Here is a 21231-nt window from a genome sequence, read left to right on the forward strand (position 1 = left end):
GCTCTTGGAGACTTGTCATCTCTCAGAGCCCAGCGCTGTAATAACTCTGCATTTAACCAGAAGAAAATAAATCTACATAAAGCTGATTCCTTTTTCCTTAGTGTTACTTCTTGGGGCCTTCAGATAAAAGAACCGGTTAGAATTAATAGGTAGGCATAGAAACGGGCTAGAGTCTAGAAAGAACTGGCAAAGTGGACGATGTGCACGGTATAAATAGGAAGAAACTAATCAGGTGCAACTGGTGATTCAGGGGACGTGAAGCAGGTGTGTCAGATAAAGAAATCAGGGGTAAGGGAGCTAAAATAGAGGGAGAGAAGTGAGAGAGGCAGGTGCAGCCGGGCAAACCTGACAACCAGATTGCATTAGAAAAAAACAAAAAAGTCTGGTTTTAATAGCTTTTAATATAGCTCAAGGATTATCATTTTGGCAAGCTGGTAATTCAGTTTAATGCATATGTTTTATATGTTTATATGTTATATACTATGGCCGGGATTGAACTCAAGAGAATTTTTTATGGTAGATGACTGTACCATATACTGCATATTAGTAGGTTCATTTCTGCAGGCTTCAGTTGTATATAGGAGGAGGACCGTTTGAGATGTTATTTGATCCTTATTCTACATTTGATTCTGTCCTTGAGGTATTTGTCTTTATTTAATTTAATTTTTTTAGCTTGTTTGTGTTTTATCTCTATCGTTATGAATCAGCAGTAACCTTGGGCCACATGTCTATATGAAAAATGTGATATAAGGATTATCAGTACACATCAAGTACACAAAATCACCAAGGGAACCTAACAGTTATCTAGCAACACCATGGTAACCAACCTAAACAACTACCTAAAACCCATCACATAACACCGTAAGAACCCTATAGCAACATCCTGGATACCACTGCAAATACCATGGAAACCTTGAAGCAGGTCATTTGTAACCACAGAGCAATCCCTTAGAACACCCTGTGAAACACTTTGCAACACCTTAATAGCCAAATAACCACGTAAGAACCACTTCACACCGTTAACCCACCTGTTATGTTTATTTCTCAGGAACAGCAGTGAGGTTCCTGGGTTAATTTTACCATTACTAACCATTTCAATCACTATTTAGTGCAATGGTGTTCTTTACCTCTAACAAATTATGGTTCAATGAAGATAATGCACTCGTTTTTCATAAAAGATGCATGTTAAAACTTTTTGTAATGTACATTGGAAAGACCTACATATAAAATAGTCTCATGTTAATTTGTCAACATCACTTCATAAAAAGAAAAGATTTCAAAATGTAAAATAAAAAAAAAACTTTATGTAAAAATGTATTTTATATGTAGGTCTTTCCAATGTACATTACAAAAAGTTTTAACATGCATCTTTTATGAAAAACGAGTGCATTATCTTCATTGAACCATAATTTGTTAGAGGTAAAGAACACCATTGCACTAAATAGTGATTGAAATGGTTAGTAATAGTAAAATTAACCCAGGAACCTCACTGCTGTTCCTGAGAAATGAACATAACAGGTGGGTTAAGAAACCTGAACTGAAGCCGAAGTATCTTCAGAAATCTAAAATAAAGTCAGTTGCACTCTCAATGTACAAACACCCTAGTTATCTGTGGTGGAAAGTAACTAAGTACATATATTTAAGTACTATACTTAAGTACTTGAGATATTGTACTTTCCTTGATTATTTTTATATGTTGATTTGCCCAGTGGGATAATCACAGGCTTTACAGTATAATAATAATAATTATTATTATTATTTTAAAAGTTTATCAAATTATTTCCACCTCAATCAGATGCAACATAAAAATAGTGTACTGTATATGCTATAATTACCATCGAGTATTTTTATGTTAATACTGTTTTTACATAAACTTAGGTAAACTACTTCCTTTAAAATACAGCACTTTTACTTCTAACAAAATATTTCCACACTGCGGTATTGCTACTTACAGTAAGTACAAAATCTTAATAAAGTGTTATATTTGTAAAACCTGAAGCACCTCCTCAGTAACCACCATGAACGCCCTAGCATCCAACTGGCAATACCCTGACTACCATTACCACTAGTGCCCTAGTAACTACTGGAAATGTCCTAACAGCAACTTAGTAACACCTAGTTCAAGCAACTTTTACTTTGTGCACATAATTTCATTTTTTTTTTTATGTGGCTTGTTTTGTTGTATATACCATGAATTAGTGCTATATTTAATCATACCTGTATATACATTAATATATGTCAACCTTATCCCTTTTCCTGTCAGAGACATCTGGAGCAACGCCCTCACCACTGGCTCCTGTGCCAACAGTTGCAAGGAGTGTTGTCCTTAAAGGTAAGTGTATTCATATATGTTATATTTAATTATAGTGTCTTTTTAAATCCCAGCTTCACTGTTTTCATCTGTAACATTGCTAAGGCATCCTAGTTACAGCAGAAAAAACTGAAGAGGTGATCACTGTAGTACTTGGACATTCAAATATGATTTCACTTTTCTGAATGAACAGCTGTCTGATTTTGCCTTGTCTGTGTCCAAAACCCTGTCTACAACTCTCCACACAGGTGAAAGTCAAAATGAGACAATTGAAGTGTTGAACCCTATCAAACTAGAACTGGAGTGTACCTGGACAGGTGATCAGGACAAACTACCAAACATTACTGTTTACTGGATGAAAGATGAGAATGAAATTGAGAATAGTCGCCTCACAGTGCAGCTGGAGAATGAACCGTATAATCTAAAACGAGAGTGAGTGTTTCATGTGCTCATGTGTATCAGAAAATGTATTTTTATATCTCAATTTCTGTCCCTAGTTGTTGTGTGCTGTTGTCAAATACATGTGTACAGTGTAATTCACAAAAAGATATAATAGTACTCACATATTCTTATATATTTATACAAATTAAATGTTTTTTTGAGTTCAGTCTCCCCTATGCAGCTTGACAATTGTTATCTCCACTGTTGTATATAAAAGGAGTTGTACGGCCTTTATTAGTCTGCACTGAATGTAAAAAACAATGACTTTATTAAATGTATGTTTTATGCAATATTAATCCTAAATGTTATTTTTTAATCTTTTTGGAATATATAATCACTAATCTACTTTTCCCCTGCAGGTTCAGCATTGAGAAAGAAGAAAACCTTGGAACCTACTCTTGCGTTTTTGAAAATGTGTCAAAAATAAATTTTATTTTGGCAGGTATTTGCATTGCTGCTTGTTCATAATATTAATGTGGATATACAGTGCCATATTTTCATTATTATGCTCTTTTATTTGGTCTCCACCAGCTCCACAGATTGGGGATGTGCGAGAAAAGCCAATAGTCAGCTATGTGGGGGATTATGTGGTGATGACATGTAAAATGGAGGAAAGCAAACCAAAGCCCAGCTCTTGGAACTGGTACAAAAAAAACGGAACAGATGAGGTGAGTCACTTGTGCTGAGTGTGAGTGTGTTGACGGGCTGACAGGCTGTGTTCAATTTGGTTTTAAGTGAGATGCACTGTAGATCGTTGGCTATTTTTAAACATCTATTTCTAGTTTTTAATTGGTCAATTGAATAAACAGGGTTGCTAGTTTTATTCAATAATTTCCACAAGTAAATAAAAAGATCAATTTAAAAACTTTACTTTCTTTATCATAGCCCTGAGATAATGTTCACTACCTGTAATTAAAGATGCAGCAGCCATCTAATAAAAAATGGTGGCATTGAATTACACATTCTGTATAACTTGTCCCACTGCTTTTGTCCTGCAGGAGCAGATTTTCCCTGCTGAAGAGCCTCGATATAAAATCAAGAACGAAGACGAGAAGACCAAGCTGGTGGTGCACAACCTGACTGAGGCCGACTCCGGCCTGTATTACTGTGGTGCAGTGTACGCCATCGCTACCACAAAGAGTCCTGTGAAGCTGAAGGTCAGTGGTGAAAAGTCATTAACTGTATTTACTCAATGACATACTTAAATTTTGAAGTGCTTTTACATTATTATTTCTAGTTTATGTTAATTTACAATTTATCCCCACTACATTTCAGAAGGAAATTGATATAACCCAACACATTTTGCGAACACTTCAAATAGCTTGTTACCTTTAAAGATTTTAGTCAAAAACACAAGATAGCCTTATATTAAGTAATAATACATTGTTAAAGATTAAACCAGTGGTTCCTGGCCTATTTGGCTCACTGGCTTTACAATAAAAACTTTGTCTGGTCAGGGCCCTTTATGATGTTTCAGGTGTCTGAGTTGTTAAGAGTATTTTTCCCTCTAAGATTCTCAGTTTTATTTAAATAACCATTTGTTGCTTAAGTAAAAAAACTGAATACTTCCTCAATCATTGCTGAAGGTCATCACCTATTGGGAACCTCTGAAGCCCTTCCTTGCCATCCTGGCTGAAGTTATTGTCCTGGTTGCCATTATTCTGCTCTGTGAGAAAAGTCAGTCTAAGAAAGATGGTGCAACAGGTAATCAGAGAACATACAGATACTCATGTTGATTTCAGCCCGCATTATGTTGTAGAGTATGTTGTCATTTTAAATTATGTCTCTTATTCTCAGGAAATGAGACAAATGCTGACCAAACATACACACTGTGAGTAAGATGTGATTGGTGCTAATTTCTCTGACATTAATACCACTTTCTGTTAAAGCACCATTTATAAAGATTTTAAAGGCTATAATTAATGGATTTTTTCATGGTAAATAAATCATTTATATGATCAGTTTATCAGATCAGTTATATGTCATTTTTCAGAAAAACTTTTGGCTTGCTCAACTGGAAAATCCTCCTGCAGCACAACACTTTTTTTGTATTTTTAGCAAGCCCTTTTAATCATAAGGGGGTCCTCTCTGCAGGTTTGCAGGTCAATGGGACCAAACTCCACTTATACACTGATTATTAAAATCTACAAATGAAGACTTACGACTGTAGCAGCCAGAAACATCCTTAATAATGTCATACTATCATGTACAGCTGCAAACATAATAAATGGTGTCTTATCAGAAAGTGGTACCAACATTTCTTACAGTTGATGTACTGTATATATTTGTGGTTTTTCATGATGTTAACTTTTATGCCTTTATCAGAACGGAAGGAGAAAACAAAGACCAAGAGGGAAATTCTTCAGTGAGACAGCGCAAAGTTTAAATCCAGCAGATTCAAGCTTCTCTAACAGTTTGGCTTCTTTTCAAAAATGAATTATAGAGTTTAAAAAGCAATACATAAACTATTATTCTGTGAATATGTCACCTGTTCTAACATGGTGCAAAAACCACCACATGCAGACTTTGATGGTTGCTCATGTAACCTCATACTAGTTTTTAAATAGTGCTGCTTTTCATTGGAAATAATGATTTTATTTTGAATCAGTAGTGTTGTTACAACAGATGGAAGAGAAGAGTGTCTGCCTACTCTATTTTTTAGCCGTGAACCATGTACAGTATCATCTCACTTCCTGCGATCCTGTGGTTGATTTCATGCCTCACTCTACCTTTGTCACCTCTCTGTCAAAAGGAAGGTGTGCTATCTTCTTTGGGACAGCAACCTAAACCTCAACTCTTATATGTTGTTTATGCATTAGGGTTTGTGAGCAGTGCCTTACACTCTCAAAAAGCAATTAACCAATGTGTGTTTGCAACCACTTTTTTCTCTGTAGAGTTTGCTCTTGAAATGCTGTGTGCCTAAAATTGCAAATCTACCTACTATGTTTTACCTTAATATCATGAATATTTATATTATTATATCAACATATATTACCTTAATGGTGTCCACTGTATATGAAGGCAAACAAATTAAAACTACACAAATCACTGTTATTTTGTTTCTTTCACTAATTGTCTATATAAGACATGAACATGCATTTTGCACATTTTGAAAAGCTTTTGTGTGAGCCGATACGGATGAAGCTGAAGGACCTAAGCGTCCTGCATGTTCATTTCTGAGGAGGGGTCGAAGTCAGAACAAACTTCTTAACAATGGTTAACCCAAGGAAATCATAAAGCATATGATACTATTACAATGCATACGAAAATAATCATGTAAATATATTTGCTAATGCAGATTATAATGTCAATCCTAGAATTTCATATGTTGGTAGATATTGATAATCTGAAGCCAATACAATCAGACCTTACACCCACACACTATTCTCGTGCAGACAGTTTAGTCATCTCAGTATGTATCTGCACGACTTCCTGTTGTTGTGAGTCTCTCTGCACCTCCTTACATGTTCATGTCCACAGGTCAAGTCTTTCCAAAGGTCAAACAGATGAAACAATTATTTGAACAGTTTTGCAAATACATAACATAGCACTATATCATTTTATCAAGAATTTCTTTCTACAAAGCTTACTAAAAGGGTAACGCTGCTGTCTGTGTGTTGGGGAGAATGATTGCATGAGTGAAAAACGTTGTGTAAAGCCTTCTGTGGTTATCAGTTTAATCTGAAGAGAAGAAGCCTGAAAATGAAAAATAAAAGTCTGGGGGAGTGAAGTTAGAAAGACGTGAACTGAGGTGACTGAGCTGCACTGTGAATCATCATACAAGAACTGACTGGAATCAAGTGGTCTTTTAATGCAAGTATGGCATATGTGGTTCATTGCATTATATTTTGTACAGTCTGACAAATCTTCCTCATGTCTGCCATGCTGGCCTCTTTAAAGCCTCTTTCTCTTGATTTCTTACATCTTCAAATTCCTTGGAGAGCATAGACTAAAGGAAATCTCCCCTAAGACATTTTTCAAAGGCAGACAAAGGATCTCAAGAGAAGACAAGAACCAAAAGGACTATGGCCGGTTCATGAGAAACTGAACCAGAAGCTTAATAACGCTATCATTCAGGCCCACCACCACGCCGTCCTGCACACTGTCATACAGGCGCAGGCTCTCAGTGCCCCACAGAACGTTTTTCCTGGGGTTGTTGACATCAGTCTCCACAGAGAGGGCTAATGTGTTGAGTTGGTAGCAGAAGAAGGAGAAGAAATGGCCATCAGTGATCACAGCCTGGGACACAAACGGCCTGGTGACATCCTCGTAGTCCCAGAAACCTACATTGGTAAAAGGGAGGTATGAGAAACAGTTATTTCTTCTCTTTTAAATTAAAGGAGTAGTAAAAGACACATCTGATGTCTCTTTTCTCTGTTGGCAACTCACCCTGGTACATGGCTTGAGCTCCCGTCCAGGCAAAGAGGCTGGTGAGTGCATTGGCTCTGAGGAAGACCTCGACCTGGTCAGACTGCTGCATTCGAGCCATCCGGTCTCTGTGATATCGGTCAGGTACCAGGTGGAACTGAGTGTGACCGTAGCATGCTGGGTCTGGTAGCTTTGCACCTGTTAATGAGACCCAGAATTCAATATAAACAACACAGCTGAAAAAGGAGGGATTAATGAAAACCATGTTCCTTCCTTTTAGCCACACGTTTATAACTGAACACTTTTCATATAAACAGGCATCTTCTTCAAAATTCTGACTGATACTAAATCATGAAAATGTATATAAGTAACCAATTAGGAGTGACTATCTTTTTGAGAAAAGTAGGGCTGCAACTAACAACTGGTGTCTGGGCCAATGCACCCCACTCAGCCACGAGAGGCCGCACAAGCCAGTGCACCCTCATTACCAAAGTACAACACAGTGGATGTGACTGCTGTCTTGTCGTTGTGTACCTGTGAAAATATTGTTGTCATACTGTCTTCTGAACAGAGGCATCAGGTTTGGGGCACATGTGATCTCTGGAACTTCAGCTGAATATGAGGCCTCCAGCGGTGCAAACTGGGAAAAATTCAAATGGGAGAAAGTGATTAGAACTAAATTACTAAATTTCAGTGCCTGTCTACTTTAATGACTTGTGTGTCCTTCAGTGATGTGCAATGATTTGCTCCGGTTTGTCATGTATGAAAACTCATTGATAACCCAACAGAGTACAGATAAAAACCAATAATTACAAAAGGGGTTCTCCTCTCAAATCTTGAAGAAAAAAATTCTTTGAGAATCTTTTCTTTTTTTTATTTTAATACATCAACTCCATGGTCTGAAAAGGATTTCAACCTGTGGCAGTTGCTGAGTTATCCTGATTTGACTTTGTGGGTGGTCATCAATCTGAAACCTGGTCGCCTCTGGTCGGCCTTTCCGGTGCCCCTTTGGGATGATTCTCTGTCCCCTTGTCCAATAAAAGTTCACCTGGGGATTAATATCTGATAAAGAAAATGAAATCATTTTTTAAAATGTCTTCCTTTGTCTGATCAACACACCTAAAGCAAAAACTATTCCGTTTATTGCGATTTTATAAAAGGCTGAAAAGTGAAATATTTTGGTATTTTTGCTTAAAATGTATTTAAATAATTAATAAATTACTGAAATAGGTGATTGTTATTTTTCCTTATGATTATCTAATTCATGAATGTGCTTATCGTTTCAGTTCTAGCATATTTTGATGCTAACTAATGCTTCTAAAGTAAAAGATGTGAGTAGCCTACTTCTTCCACCACTGGTCATCCATACCTAGACTGCACTTGGGGAGCAGTGGATTGTATCTGGCCAGACTGTAGGTGAGTCCAGTCACCAGGCTCCTCAGAAACGGTCCGACCACCTGCTCCTGTTCTTTGTAAAGGTAAGGTCTGCGCTTTTTTACGAGCCAGTGCTGCTGTAAAATCACACGGGTGACCATGGAGCGGATGTCCGCGAACGCACCATCTTCAATCCCCGGTAAAGCGGTTTGAGACGCGGATGACGGCGAGTTCTCCCCTCCCGCGGTCCTCTCCAGGCTCTGGGTGAATTTCTCAGGTAGGCCCGGGATATATGCGGTTTTGGTAAAATGCTTATACCATCTGTCTGCGTTCAGTGCGAACGTCTGAGGGTAAACCACAAATTTCATCTGTTGAAGACTGGTGATGAGGGAGAGCTTCTCCTGCACGGGAGAGGCACATATTTTTTTGACGCGCTCCTCAATCCGTCGCCTCCGGGCAGATTTACTTTTAGCCGTAAGAGAGGGGACGATGGGGGGATACGAGGGCTCCTTGACCGCAGCCTCGATGTGGAGAAGGTTTTGATTTCTAAACGGAGGTAGGTTTGGGGGAAATAGCAAGGGCATCCGAATACGAGCTGCCATGTTTCTCGTATGATTGTAGTTAGCTACTTCCGTTTTGCTGACAATTGAAGTGCCAGTCTCCCGCACCAGCGCCCCCTACTGCACAAAAAGTCACATAAAGAATTTATTTGACAATATTTTTTGCCGTTTAAAGCTCCACCCCCAGGAAGGTAGGAACTGAAAACGTAAATATTATTTTCTTGTTTATTTCAATTCAAGGCAATATTACAAAATTTTCCTTTATATTCCTAATGGAATATGGTTATCATCACTGAATGTTACTATTGCTCTCGAAACGACACTTAAATGCCTCCTTTGGACACACTCTAAAATGTCGTAAGTTTGAATTGACCACAATAATATCTTGAAAAGAATAAGACTTATAACATCTAAATGTAAAATTCAGAAACGCTGAGTACTGAATTAATGTCTAATACCATTGGCAAAGTGTCATTTTGGTGAATAATTTAGGTTATAATTCAGTTCGCAACTGCGGCGTATTTTAAATCCCTTCCCAACATTGTTAATCAGTTTACCGGTATATAGCTAAATACGTTTCAGATAAAACAACAACTTCACACTTCTCTACGGTATTTTTCTCTCTATCGCTTGCTGTGTGGAAACAAAGTCGACTTATTTCGGAATTGGCTAAATAAGCATTACCGGGAGGGAAGGTACGTGAAGGCAACATCAACGTACGGGTCGGCGAAGTGTTTTGACTTTCCCCTATAAACGAGCACTTTGGGTTGGCGTGAAAAATCAAGATACGTGTTATAATATTTGCTAGAAAATAGCTAGTTCTCTAGCTACAGTATGTATTTTCGTCAGCTTTTGCGGGCACAGTTCGTCGCGTCCAGAACGGCACACCTCAACTGTTTGCACCGTGTTTGTCGAGCCGAGGTAGCTGCTCTAAAATTAACACATCTTGTCCTCATAAACATTTTATTTTTGTTAGCAACAGGGCATTTTGACACCACCTGCCCTACCAGCTCTGGTGGTGGCTGTGGGAAACCTGCAGTGCCCAGCCACCAAGAGGTTTGATTTGTTGTGGTTTTGATATGTTTTGTTTGTAGGCTAGCAGCAGTGTTAGCTGAGAGCTTTCATTTTCTGACCCGCAGAGGCCGCTGTGCTCCAAAAGTGACGAGGTGAGGCTTGCAGAGGAGGCCAGCAAGAAATATGGCTCCCCAGCTCCAACTATCTTCTCCAAAGTGATTGACAAAAGTCTTCCTGCAGATATCATTTATGAAGACGAGAAGGTAACTAAACGTCACAACATGTCTTCATAAGCAGGCAAAACATTTGTTGTTTGGACTCTTTTGCCCAGACACTAATCAGCACTACCTAGCTGAAAGGATCAGCTGATCAGTCACTTAGTTGACTGACTGAAAATTAATTTGCAACAATTACATTAACTGAATAATCGTTTTATTTGTATAAGCAGAAATGCCAATCATTTATTAGTAGTTTTCCTTCTTCAGCTCAGACCCCTGGTAGATGAATAAACATACAGCTGTGCACAGGATTGTCATCTATTGATTTGCTAATCATCCACTTATGAAGAACCAACTCATACTGAATAAACATGAGGCATTTGGGGCCCCTGGGCAGTTGCCAGCTTTGCCTGGTTGGCAGTCCAGCCCTGTATTTGGCCTATTGCATGTTGAGCCCAGAGATACATAGAAACATATAAAACATTAAAAACATGCTTGGTAAAGATGTACTGTAGATAAAAGAATAAAACTGAGAAATTCAACACATCATACATGTTGTTTCTGTGTGTTTTTCAGTGTTTGGCATTCAGGGATATCAGCCCACAGGCCCCTGTTCATTTCCTGGTTATTCCAAGGGTACCTATTCCCAGATTAAGTGAGGCCAAAGATGATGATGTTGAGGTAAGATGATTCATCAATTTTCTGTACCACTGACCCTTCTCAGGGGTTATGATAGTGTTGGCCTATCATCCAGCCACATTCACACACACTCAGTGGCCAAAAGTATATGGGCACACCCATATGTGATTGGTGTACATCTTATTTAAAAAACTATGGGCAGTCATCTGTTGCTTTAACGGTGTACACTGTTCCATAAGAATACTGAACCCATTAGCTGAGATTTGCTTCCATTCAGCCACAAGAGCTTTAGTGATGAGCTTTTAAGTAATGCCTAGCCAGTTAATGTCAAAGATGCTGGATGGTGTTGAGGACAGGCCACCAAACAAACCTACACCAAACTAAGGAAACCAGTTCTGTGCAGACTTTTTGTGCACAGGGTCATTTTTACGTTCATAAAACATTTTCCCCCGACTGCCACACAAAGCGGATGGAAACACATTGTAGTCTAAAACAGTGGTTTGCAGACTTTTTAGACCACAGCACCCCTTCAAAGGATTTTTTTGTTAAATACAGTATATAGGCCCTTTCTCAATCACAACTGGTGTTCTGCAGATATCAGAATCAGTGTTGATATTCAGTATTTTTAGATATCCAGTGAAAATTATGTCCTCACCTGTGTTTTTTTTTTTCTCTCAACTTTCAGCTCTTAGGACATTTGTTGATTGTTGCCAAAAATGTGGCAAAGCAAGAATCTCTAAGTAAAGGATACAGAGTGGGTATGTTATTTCCCTCCAGTCATTTATGTTAAAATACAGGCTGTTAATGTACTTGCACATTGAATTCTGGGTATGTTTTTGCCCTCTACAGTGATCAATGATGGAAAGCACGGTTCGCAGTCGGTGTACCACCTTCACATCCATGTGCTGGGAGGGAGGCAGATGGCATGGCCACCAGGATAATGGGTCCGTGTGTATGTTAATATGGCTGAAAAGTTTCAAATAATCAATCAATTGACAAAAAAGTTAATCCGCAATTTTGTTGTGAGGATTTTTTTGTTTTGTTCAGTTTTCATATTTATTACATTTTTGAAATGCTGATCACATCTATGAAAATGTTGGAAACTGTGATGGGCAATTTTTGCAAATTTTAAAAACATTTTATACACCAAACAACTAACTGATTAATTTGGGAAACAATTGGCAAGTTAATGATTAATGGAAATAATCAATGATGTTTCTCTGTCTTTTCACCTCTGTTTTTCATGCTACTTAACATGCTATTTAAACAGTTCATATCTCTACCAAAAAAAAAAGAAAACTCACTTCACCAAATGAAATATGAAATGTTAAATATGTATATCTTGGCAAATATACAAAGTAAATGTGAAAGTAAAGAGTAAATAAATTGTTTGATATGGCTGCAAATAAACACTATTTTTCAAATGGAAAGCTGAAAACAACTCTTCAATCTGAACTTGTAATAAAACAGATTCTCGTCGGCACAAAATACTACAGTTTTTTTTTTCTTTTATCGATCAGCGGGTTACTTCTAAGCAAAGTAGATCTTACATCATCTTATGTACATGTTGCGTTATATTTCCAACTTAGATTATTGAATGAAGAAAAAAAAAGGATAAGGCAACTTCAATTACCAAACATAGTAAAAATGTAAACACATTAAAATAGAGAAGTATTTCAATAATTCACAAATGTGAATTTTAAAAGTAAAATGAAGATGTGCTCTTGTGATATGGAATTTTTTTTTTAAAGATATTCTTTTTTTATTCGAGTATTTTAAAAAATTGTTTCTGAAAGTTTCATTGCTACTTAAAATTATGTATTTACTTAAGGAACATGCCAGGAACAACATGGCTTTCTCTATGAATAATGTGTCATGGATAAAGGTTTTTACTGTTGGGAGCCCAGTTTTAAGGCACACTATAATATTTAGCGCTGATGAATCCCTTCACTGATCTCTCCCAGCCTCCTCAGATGGCATGTGTCCAGATAGCAGCAGTGGGGGTTGAAGTCGGGTGGTGTGAGTTGGTGGCGTGATTCATTGACCTTGGTACCTGTCAGCAAGGTAACTGTGTGTCATTTAAGAAAGTGGGTTGAACTTTCCCCTATATGTACTTGGAAAACAATGTTGACAGCTGTGAGACGGCCCAGTGAGAAAGGAGGAAACGTAATGATATGTAAAGAGGGTACAGAGTTTGGACATTTTAAACTACTTCCATTAAGTGTACCAGCAAAATGATCCCAAGTTAAAATCATTGTTCCCTATTTATTTTCCCTTATGCACTTTATACCAATGAGAAGTAATTAGACAAGGCGTTGTTAATGAAACTCGGCAAAACGTGTCTCCAGCAAGTCAGAAAAATATTCCCCATATTTTGTGCATTGTAGTGTGTGTTGCCAACATTTTTCTTGATGTGCTAATCTGGCACAAGTTTTGTTCATCTGACCAACTGTTTTATGAGTGAAAGTGTAATCTATCCTCATAAACGTGTGAACATATCTAGTCTATCTTTTTTTGATAGTTCTCTGTGATAGCATATCTGATAACTGTCTTCTAACTGTCTGTAAGTCCATTTGGGATAATAAAAGTCTTCATAATGCACATAACCACCTACTCAAGCTTTACCGCATTGCTTTATAATGTCCTTAAATCTTTTTTTTTTATGTGAAATGTTTCGGACTGTCACCACTGCCAACAGTTATCAGCTGCTATAATTAGTATAAAGAAAGGTTTCTGATGGCTGTGGAATGTTTGCCAGGTTCCAGGTCTTCCTCACCTTGGTAAGTCATTGCATATTACTGGTGGATCTTTAACTGGTCGGCATGCCCCCAGCGGCAGGTGTACAAAGGACTGTGCAAGTCTTTGTAGCTCTGGACAAGGCATGAGTCCAGGAGAACTTGGTACGTCCTCATTCAAGTTCTCTATAGGCTGATATTTCCCTCAGGGGCCAACAGTTGTGTACCTACAGCGGGTGAAGACTAATCCAGGTCCTATGCTTGACAAGTTGATGCACTGCTCTGTCAACAAAGAAGGTAGGCTTTATACCTTTTGATGTTACGTTGTGAAATGACTTGTGTAGAGTGTCATTTGTGGTCATAAGGTATGGGTGTGTATAAGGACGTACGTCCACACCAACTTGTACATACTGTAGAAAAATCTTTTATGGTTTATGGTTTATATTACAACTCTTTTCTGGACAGGAATTTCATTGTTTCAGTGGTGGAAAGTAACTAAATACATTTACTCAAGTACTGTACAATTTTGAGGTATCTGTACTTTGAGTATTTTCATTTTGTGTTACTTCATTCTTAGGCTTCATTACATTTTAGGGGACAAATATTGTACTTTTTACTCTATTAGATTTATTTAATAACTTTAATTGCTATTCAGAACCAGATTAATACAAAAATTACAGGATACTTATAAGACTTTATTGGGCTTCACAAGCTGCTCAGCAGTATGTAAGGTACTTCAACAATGTGTCAATTTAAGGAACAGTCCCCTTCTTCCCACAAAGGTAATTTCTCTTCTGATAAATGTACAAACCAAAGTTGTTAATGAGACTGAAATTGACCTTTTATGCATTACAGTGCACTTTAACTGATATTTTCATAATCCAGAGCAAAGACTTTACTGTTGCCACTTCCTATTGCCACACTGTAGTTTTGTAAGTGGTAGGAACTTTGGTCCAGAGAAATCTTGCTCAAAGTTATCTTAGGAACCAGAGGTCAGACTGAGAGAATATGATGTCTCAACAGTTCTTAATCCAGTATGATTTTACTATAAATGTATTACATTACACATCAGTGACTGCAGATATGATGAATTTGGATAATTACTCTTGACAGTGTAGGTATTTAAAGGTACAGCATATGACCATAAGATAGATGTACTCAGTTGGCAGTTTATAAGGAACACCCAGCTAAAACTAAAGCAGTCTAATACACTTAGAGAGCGCATGTTGGCAGAGGTAAACAGCCATCTGAGTGCATGTGTGCAGTGCTGGCTTTGTTTCCAAAATAGACACACTAGATGGCATTATTTCATTATACAGACACAATAGAACTGAGCTGAGAAAGATCTCTTTATGACAATGTTAAAAGTTTTTTTTAAAACCTGAAACTTGGCATAGTCACTTTAATTTTAATTAACTAGGGATAACTGGGATGAGGATTTTCTGTCTCTATGACAGATATGATTATTTGGGCCGAAGGTGGTCATAGTTTCAGGCAAAGAGAACAAATAGTGCGTGTAGCTGTCTCGTGCATTCTGGCACAACATTCACAGTTTCATCAGTGAGACATTGCAGTACGTGATTACTAACATCAGCAGACATTGGCTCCGACCTGCTGCAGTGACCAGTGAATGTCAGTTTGGTATAAAAGAGCAGAGCTGGGCTGTTTTCATAATCAATACTTTTATCTGTGTGTCCTCAGTTAATGCTGATTTTACTTCACGCCCAGTTAAGTCTTCTCTGTCTCTAGCTAATACAAGATGAGTGTCACAGAAGATTTGGTTATGAGTAATGGTGTTGCAGTCGTGGACAGTAATACTGAGAGGTACGTAAAATGATTTTTGATTTATGTATGTAAACATGTTCATCCATAATTGGATATTAGTTCTCATTCATTCTCGATGGCTTTCACAGCATCCCTTCTCTAAAGGCACTGACGCTGTCAGACTGTAGGAACAGAAAGACCCACTCCTCTGTCATCCTCAATGGCAAAGCCCCGACAGCTGACCTCAGTGCAGCTTCAGAGAACCAGGACAATGGAGGGACTGCTGAAGGACTTTCTCCAGGTAACAACTTCAGTGTAATATTAGCTGAGAGAAACTAATCTGAAGCAAAAATTTCTAAGAACAAAATGCTTGATTGTGGAGCATAGTAGTTTCTAGTGGCTTCCTGGAGCACAAGACAAATTTGAGGGTTTCTGAGATAAGTAAGACAAATAATACAGGTTATTATAAATTATTGACTTAATTTATTAAATTATTGACTTATTTTTTTATTGTAAAATGTGAAATTCTGGTTAGTTTTATCTTTACAGCCTCTTTAGTTGTGCAAATACATCACTTTCAAAGGTCAAAGGGTTGCGTTTTTACATAACAACCTTCTCTGGCAGGTTTTTCCACAGTATCAAATTTCCTTTGAGCTTCAGTGTTGATTATAGAGCAGTGGCAAACATGTTGGGGTTTTTTCTCACTGACAGCTGAACGTTCTCATAACCACACTGTGCATTTACAACAATACATTCTGAAAATTAGCCCAAAAACAGCGAGGAACTGAGCTGAAGATAAGCATTTTGACTTATAAAATTGCACAACCTTTCTGTTCTTACATCAGAATAAGAGAAAGCCCCCGTTCATAGAAGGAAATATGTCATGTCGTGTGTAAAGGTGGATGACATGTTAAGAAGGAGAGTATGCAACTGAATAAAAAAGATCTGCATCTGTTTAATGCTGGTTCTGAAAGGCTTTGTAAGGACTGAAGAGAGTTTAGTAATTTGGAGCATCAGTTCACAGATTTCTGTGAACAACAGTTGCAGTTCTGTAAAGACTAGTTTGTAAATTAGACTTTACCTTTAGCATCTTACTGCTGCATGTCTCACTGCGACGAAGAAAATGCACAGGAGGTCAAAGAGCTGTAACAATAGCTAAAATGCTCAGGGACTTCCACATAAATGCTGTCCCATTCTTTGGCACATTTAGTTGTGTACTATTGACTAGCATGGTCAGTGCATGACTTCCCATTTTGTCTCGGGTAACAGCAGACTCCAACCCTGTTCATTGCACAACCTGCTCATCATGTTTCTCTGATTCATTAAGTGTAACACACCCACAGAGGTGGTCTAGAGATGTCAGTCCACTTATACACCTGACTCTACTTCTGAAGGACAAGCTTGTGTCTTTGTGTGGTGTGGGTGTCTTCTGAAATTTGATTTGTCATTAATGGCGAGGAAATGCGGCTGTCCCTGTTATTCCAATGCAGAAGAGCCCAAGGCAGTTTCCTTGTTGACGGCCAGTGTGGCAACAACTCTGTCCCCATCCGACCAGCTATGGACCACCAGCAGAGACAAGGCAGTCAAGCTGAGGATGGAGAGCTCAGGCCCGGCCTCGAGGACCCCCATCACCATCCATCAAATGTTCCTGGAGACTGTGGAGCAATACCAGGACCATCCAGCTCTGGTTTCCAAGAAAGACGGCCAGTGGGTGACCCTGACATGGAGGCAATACTACGAGCAGTGTCGGGCAGCTGCTAAAAGTTTTCTTAAGGTTTGTTTGTAAATTAACTGATTCTGTGATTGTTATACAAAAAAATATATATATATTACTGTGTGCTTGTTTAGTGCAGTAAAGATGTATTTGGGCAGTGAGTGACACATTTTTTTGTTGTGTTGACTTTCTACTTCAGGCTAATGGATTTTGAATGAAACATTAACTGATAGATTAAAGCGCTATCTTAGCAATAGCATTCATTTAAGGGTAGTTACTGCTCTCTGATTTTGTAATGCACTGTATGAATGCATTCATTTAAGGGTATTTACATCCAGTGCATTACAAAGTCAGAGAGCAGTAACTACAGAAACACTGAAGTGGAGAAGACTGAAAACTGAAGGCTCCAAGCCAAACTGTGGAACAGTTGTATTGTATAAACCTTTAATCTTATGCCTTTTCTGTTGATCTTACATGGAAAAAAAGCCAAAAATGTTTAGATACTAATGTTACACTCCACAATCGAAAGGGAAAATATCTACAAAATGTGTTCATTTCTTCTTCAGCTGTCTTGTACATGTGATAAACATATGACTAATTCAATGCACACAGTTTCAAGTGATGTACACAAAGTTACACTTTCAAATGAACTGAGTGGACAAATTGCCACAATAATTATTTAATAACACGAGATGTACATCACCAGATACTGGATATCTTGCTTTGATGCTCTGTCACATCTTTACTTCTTTGCTTTCTGTGTGACTACACTGGCGACAGCCGTGGCCAGGAGGCATTATGTTGTGTTTGTCTGTGTCATTTTCAAAAAAAACAGAAATGCCTTGAGGGCCATTCTTCAGATTTGGCTCAAACATCTACTTGGATTCAAGGATGGTGTGACACAGATCTCTCTCTGTCCTCTGTAAAAACTGTCTCTCACTAGAAATTATTCGGTAAAATCATACATGTCATTATAGTGATTACTTCAATTTTACCACAAGATAGTTTTATTAAGTTCCTTCAAAGTTTTCCTGACATATATTATGAGACTGGACAGACATGGATGTAAACTGCAACATGACTGGTTGGTTGGTGGAGACACACAACTGTGAGGCATTAATTCTAGTTTGGCTTTAGACGGTGTTTGTATGTCTGTGATCATTATTGTCCTAAGACAGGAGTACTAGGTATATGCAGCTCTACAAGTTCATATTCACCCAATATGCACGTGAATACCCTCAAACACCCTTAAAGGATGAATGTGAGTACTTTTAAAGTTATAGTCAGTTTCATTCAAAACCACTGCTAGTACAGCCAAAAGTAGTGAAAGTTACTAGCTATGATTTCTGCCTGCACTGTATGTACATTTATTTTTTTATTAAGTAGAGGGACGAATTTTTTTGAGAGCACATGAACTATATTCGAAGAATTGCAGGCTTAACAAAACCTTGAATTCCTGGCACCTAATTTATAAACAGTACTTGAGAATTTGCAGTATTCCTTCTCTCTGTTTAGTCTTCTCCTTGGTGTGAGAAAACCTGCTGAAAAAATGGGTGTGTGAAATTCACACACATCTCATTTTACATCATGACCATATTCATGTCCCATGAGGTGGAATAACTTTTGAAATGAGATGATGATAAAAAAGACAGAGGCACTGTGCTCTTTAACAATGCAACTTATCTATTTATCTGTTTAGCTGGGGCTGCAGCGTTACTCTGGTGTGGGGATTCTGGGATTTAACTCCCCTGAGTGGTTCATCTCAGACATCGGATGCATCTTCGCTGGGTAAGATCATCTTGATGTTACAGAGCTGGATAAGACTGAAGCTATGTTTGTAGGCCATGGCATATCTAAAATGCTGAGGTTGGTAACTGGACTTGCTGAATGCAGACTTCACAGGCCACCTTTATGCTTTAGGTGTCTCAGTATTGTCTCACCTGACACTCCACAATTGTCTCTGTCTGTGCTTATCTCAAACTATATCTCTCTGCTCTCTATATGGGCTCTGCCCATGCCTGTTTGGTCTGTTGCAGTTCAAAGTCTCAGGAAACTGAATGTGGGTGTTAGTCCTGCTAGCTGTTCACTGCGTTTTAAAAACTATGGACACAGCTAAAAGTATTTGATACCCATAGTTGATGAAGAATTCAAAAATAAAAAATGTGGTTTTGTGCAATAAAAGGCTGTTTTGCAACGATTTTCTGTAGTAGATGAGGTATCCAGTAAAACAAAGTGCCAACTCCCCTGGCTTTCAATATTAGATTCATTGAGTTATTGTTTTAGATTTGTTAGTTACTTTTTCTTCAAGTGGTTTTAAGTTGCCATTTTACTTCTAGGATGAAGCCTTTAGCATGGCAATATATATTGAAAGTCTTTTATTTGCAATGTGTTTAATTTTGATTTCATGGCATATCATGCACTTTATGTTTTGTAACTCATTGTTAATGCTCATTGTTAAGATTTAAAAAAAGATAAACAGACTGTAGGCAAGTGTAGTTTTAACTGAGCTTAGATTTTCTACATCTGATTTGTGCCACAGGGGTCTAGCAGCTGGCATTTACACGACCAACTCTGCAGAGGCTTGTCAGTATGTGGCTGCCAACTGTGAGGCCAACGTCTTTGTTGTGGAGAACCAGAAACAGCTCGACAAAATCCTGCAGGTCCTGCAGCTTTATTACAGCACCATTCCTTATTGTGCCTATAATAACTGTTTGCAAAGACAAGAAAGAAATGTATCCTTGCGTGCTTTAGTTAACTTTGTGTTTGCCAACAGGTTAAACACCAGCTGCCTCATCTGAAAGCCATTGTCCAGTATAAAGGAGAGCTGCAGAAGAAAGCACCATTCCTGTATACAGTATGTTCACTCAGCAAAAACACTGATTCAGTAGTGTTATCTTCTTTCTTACTTGTGCTCTAAGAATTTCAGTTCGATAAATGTGACTGAACTACATCACTGCATTTCAGTACAGTTCAGTCTGGGTTTGGACGAACTTTTTTAAGCTTTTATCTTTGTATTTCTGTAGTGGGCAGAGTTTATGAAGCTCGGCGAGGACGTGCCCGATGAGCAGCTGAATACTGTGATTGACAGTCTTCGAGCCAACGAGTGCTGTACTCTCATCTATACCTCTGGAACCACTGGCAACCCTAAAGGAGTCATGTTGAGCCATGACAATGTGAGTTACTTAAAATGGAGTACAAAGCGTTTATGGCCATTGGAAAGATATGTCTGACAAAATTAGAAACACAACTCCTGATTGATGCATTAAGACAAACAACTCCAGCAAACAGCCACAAAACCACCAAAGATTCAAAATACAGATGCTTTGTTTTTTCAGTTTTATTATTTTTGGCAGGACCGCTTTTAAATATGAATCATTATTAGGGCTGCAAGTGTCGTTTTAATCATTGATTAACCTGCCAAATATTTTTCAGATGAACTATTTGTTATAAAGTCAAAAAGTCATATCTGTGCTTCAGAACTTTGCAGTGCCTTGTTCATTCAACCAAAAGTCAAGCATTTATTAAAAGTGATGTATGACAAATAAAATCTTCAAATCTTGGGTAAATAATGAAGTAGTATAAAGATAATATAGAATCGTCTTTATATAAAGTTCTGGAAATTAGCATGCATCTTGTTTTGCCAATAATAATCGTAATATTTTTTAAATGAAATTAATATGACATTTGATATCTCCAGAAGCAAATTATCTGTATAAGCTTTATAGATTTGTTTTTGGAGTTCGGCTAAAACCACATATTCTTAACATGAAGTGAATTTGTTTCTTTTACAATCAATTCTTCTCAAATGCAACAAGCCTGCACCACCATCTCATTAACTGACTGGAGGATGTAAAACGTGTCCTCAAAACCCAAACAGCTGAATCATAATACCTTTTTTTTGCATTGTGAAATTACAGGATGGGGTATTGAAATGAAAAAACTCTGTGATGACACCTTTTTCCCACTTGTTAATGTGCAGCTGACATGGACAGCATATATAGGATCATCCAAGGTAAATATTAACTATGCTGAGGAGGTGGTGGTCAGTTACCTACCGCTCAGCCATGTGGCAGCCCAGATGATTGACCTGTGG

At 37.9% G+C, this 21231-nt stretch overlaps 4 protein-coding genes across 4 annotated transcripts in view; 3 read left to right on the forward strand and 1 right to left on the reverse strand.

Moving 5' to 3' along the window:
- The window catches only part of emb (embigin), a 7558-nt gene extending 1564 nt beyond the window's left edge, over positions 1 to 5994 (forward strand). The window contains exons 3-10 of the mRNA XM_020598200.1: positions 2264 to 2332; positions 2560 to 2743; positions 3112 to 3194; positions 3284 to 3420; positions 3751 to 3909; positions 4339 to 4456; positions 4550 to 4583; positions 5078 to 5994. Coding sequence (XP_020453856.1) covers positions 2264 to 2332; positions 2560 to 2743; positions 3112 to 3194; positions 3284 to 3420; positions 3751 to 3909; positions 4339 to 4456; positions 4550 to 4583; positions 5078 to 5138 — 845 coding nt within the window. The 3' untranslated portion in view covers positions 5139 to 5994. The remainder of the gene's footprint in view (positions 1 to 2263; positions 2333 to 2559; positions 2744 to 3111; positions 3195 to 3283; positions 3421 to 3750; positions 3910 to 4338; positions 4457 to 4549; positions 4584 to 5077) is intronic.
- A 549-nt stretch (positions 5995 to 6543) lies between these two features.
- Positions 6544 to 9170, reverse strand: mrps30 (mitochondrial ribosomal protein S30). The gene is made up of 5 exons (XM_020598229.1): positions 8490 to 9170; positions 8037 to 8182; positions 7655 to 7760; positions 7142 to 7318; positions 6544 to 7035 (listed from the first exon to the last, which is right to left on the reverse strand). The coding sequence occupies exons 1-5, from the start codon at positions 9094 to 9096 to the stop codon at positions 6776 to 6778; spliced, it is 1296 nt and encodes a 431-aa protein (XP_020453885.1). The 5' UTR covers positions 9097 to 9170; the 3' UTR covers positions 6544 to 6775.
- On the forward strand, positions 9116 to 12406 carry hint2 (histidine triad nucleotide binding protein 2; the record flags this gene model as incomplete). Its single annotated transcript, XM_020598260.1, has 6 exons — positions 9116 to 9245; positions 10031 to 10110; positions 10194 to 10331; positions 10863 to 10967; positions 11611 to 11683; positions 11775 to 12406. Coding segments are annotated over 6 exons (618 nt in total), but the record flags the coding sequence as incomplete, so codon positions are not given.
- A 334-nt stretch (positions 12407 to 12740) lies between these two features.
- Positions 12741 to 21231, forward strand: part of LOC109959112 (long-chain-fatty-acid--CoA ligase ACSBG2-like) — a 13841-nt gene continuing 5350 nt past the window's right edge. The window contains exons 1-10 of the mRNA XM_020598231.1: positions 12741 to 12989; positions 13870 to 13957; positions 15410 to 15484; positions 15574 to 15725; positions 16915 to 17198; positions 18838 to 18926; positions 19678 to 19798; positions 19912 to 19992; positions 20162 to 20311; positions 21118 to 21230. Coding sequence (XP_020453887.1) covers positions 15420 to 15484; positions 15574 to 15725; positions 16915 to 17198; positions 18838 to 18926; positions 19678 to 19798; positions 19912 to 19992; positions 20162 to 20311; positions 21118 to 21230 — 1055 coding nt within the window. The 5' untranslated portion in view covers positions 12741 to 12989; positions 13870 to 13957; positions 15410 to 15419. The remainder of the gene's footprint in view (positions 12990 to 13869; positions 13958 to 15409; positions 15485 to 15573; positions 15726 to 16914; positions 17199 to 18837; positions 18927 to 19677; positions 19799 to 19911; positions 19993 to 20161; positions 20312 to 21117; position 21231) is intronic.

The sequence above is a fragment of the Monopterus albus genome, unplaced genomic scaffold (genome assembly GCF_001952655.1).
Source record: "Monopterus albus unplaced genomic scaffold, M_albus_1.0 scaffold37.1, whole genome shotgun sequence".
NCBI classification, from domain to species: domain Eukaryota; kingdom Metazoa; phylum Chordata; class Actinopteri; order Synbranchiformes; family Synbranchidae; genus Monopterus; species Monopterus albus.

Bases quoted from the DNA above. Each gene is read 5' to 3' on its own strand.
- mrps30 (XM_020598229.1), bottom strand. From the start codon at position 9,096: ATGGCAGCTCGTATTCGGATGCCCTTGCTATTTCCCCCAAACCTACCT. The intron at 7,761-8,036 runs GTTGAAATCCTT...AATTTTTCCCAG, and splicing joins TAACTCAGCAACTGCCACAG to TTTGCACCGCTGGAGGCCTC. The intron at 7,319-7,654 runs GTACACAACGAC...TCTCATTAACAG, and splicing joins TGACAACAATATTTTCACAG to GTGCAAAGCTACCAGACCCA.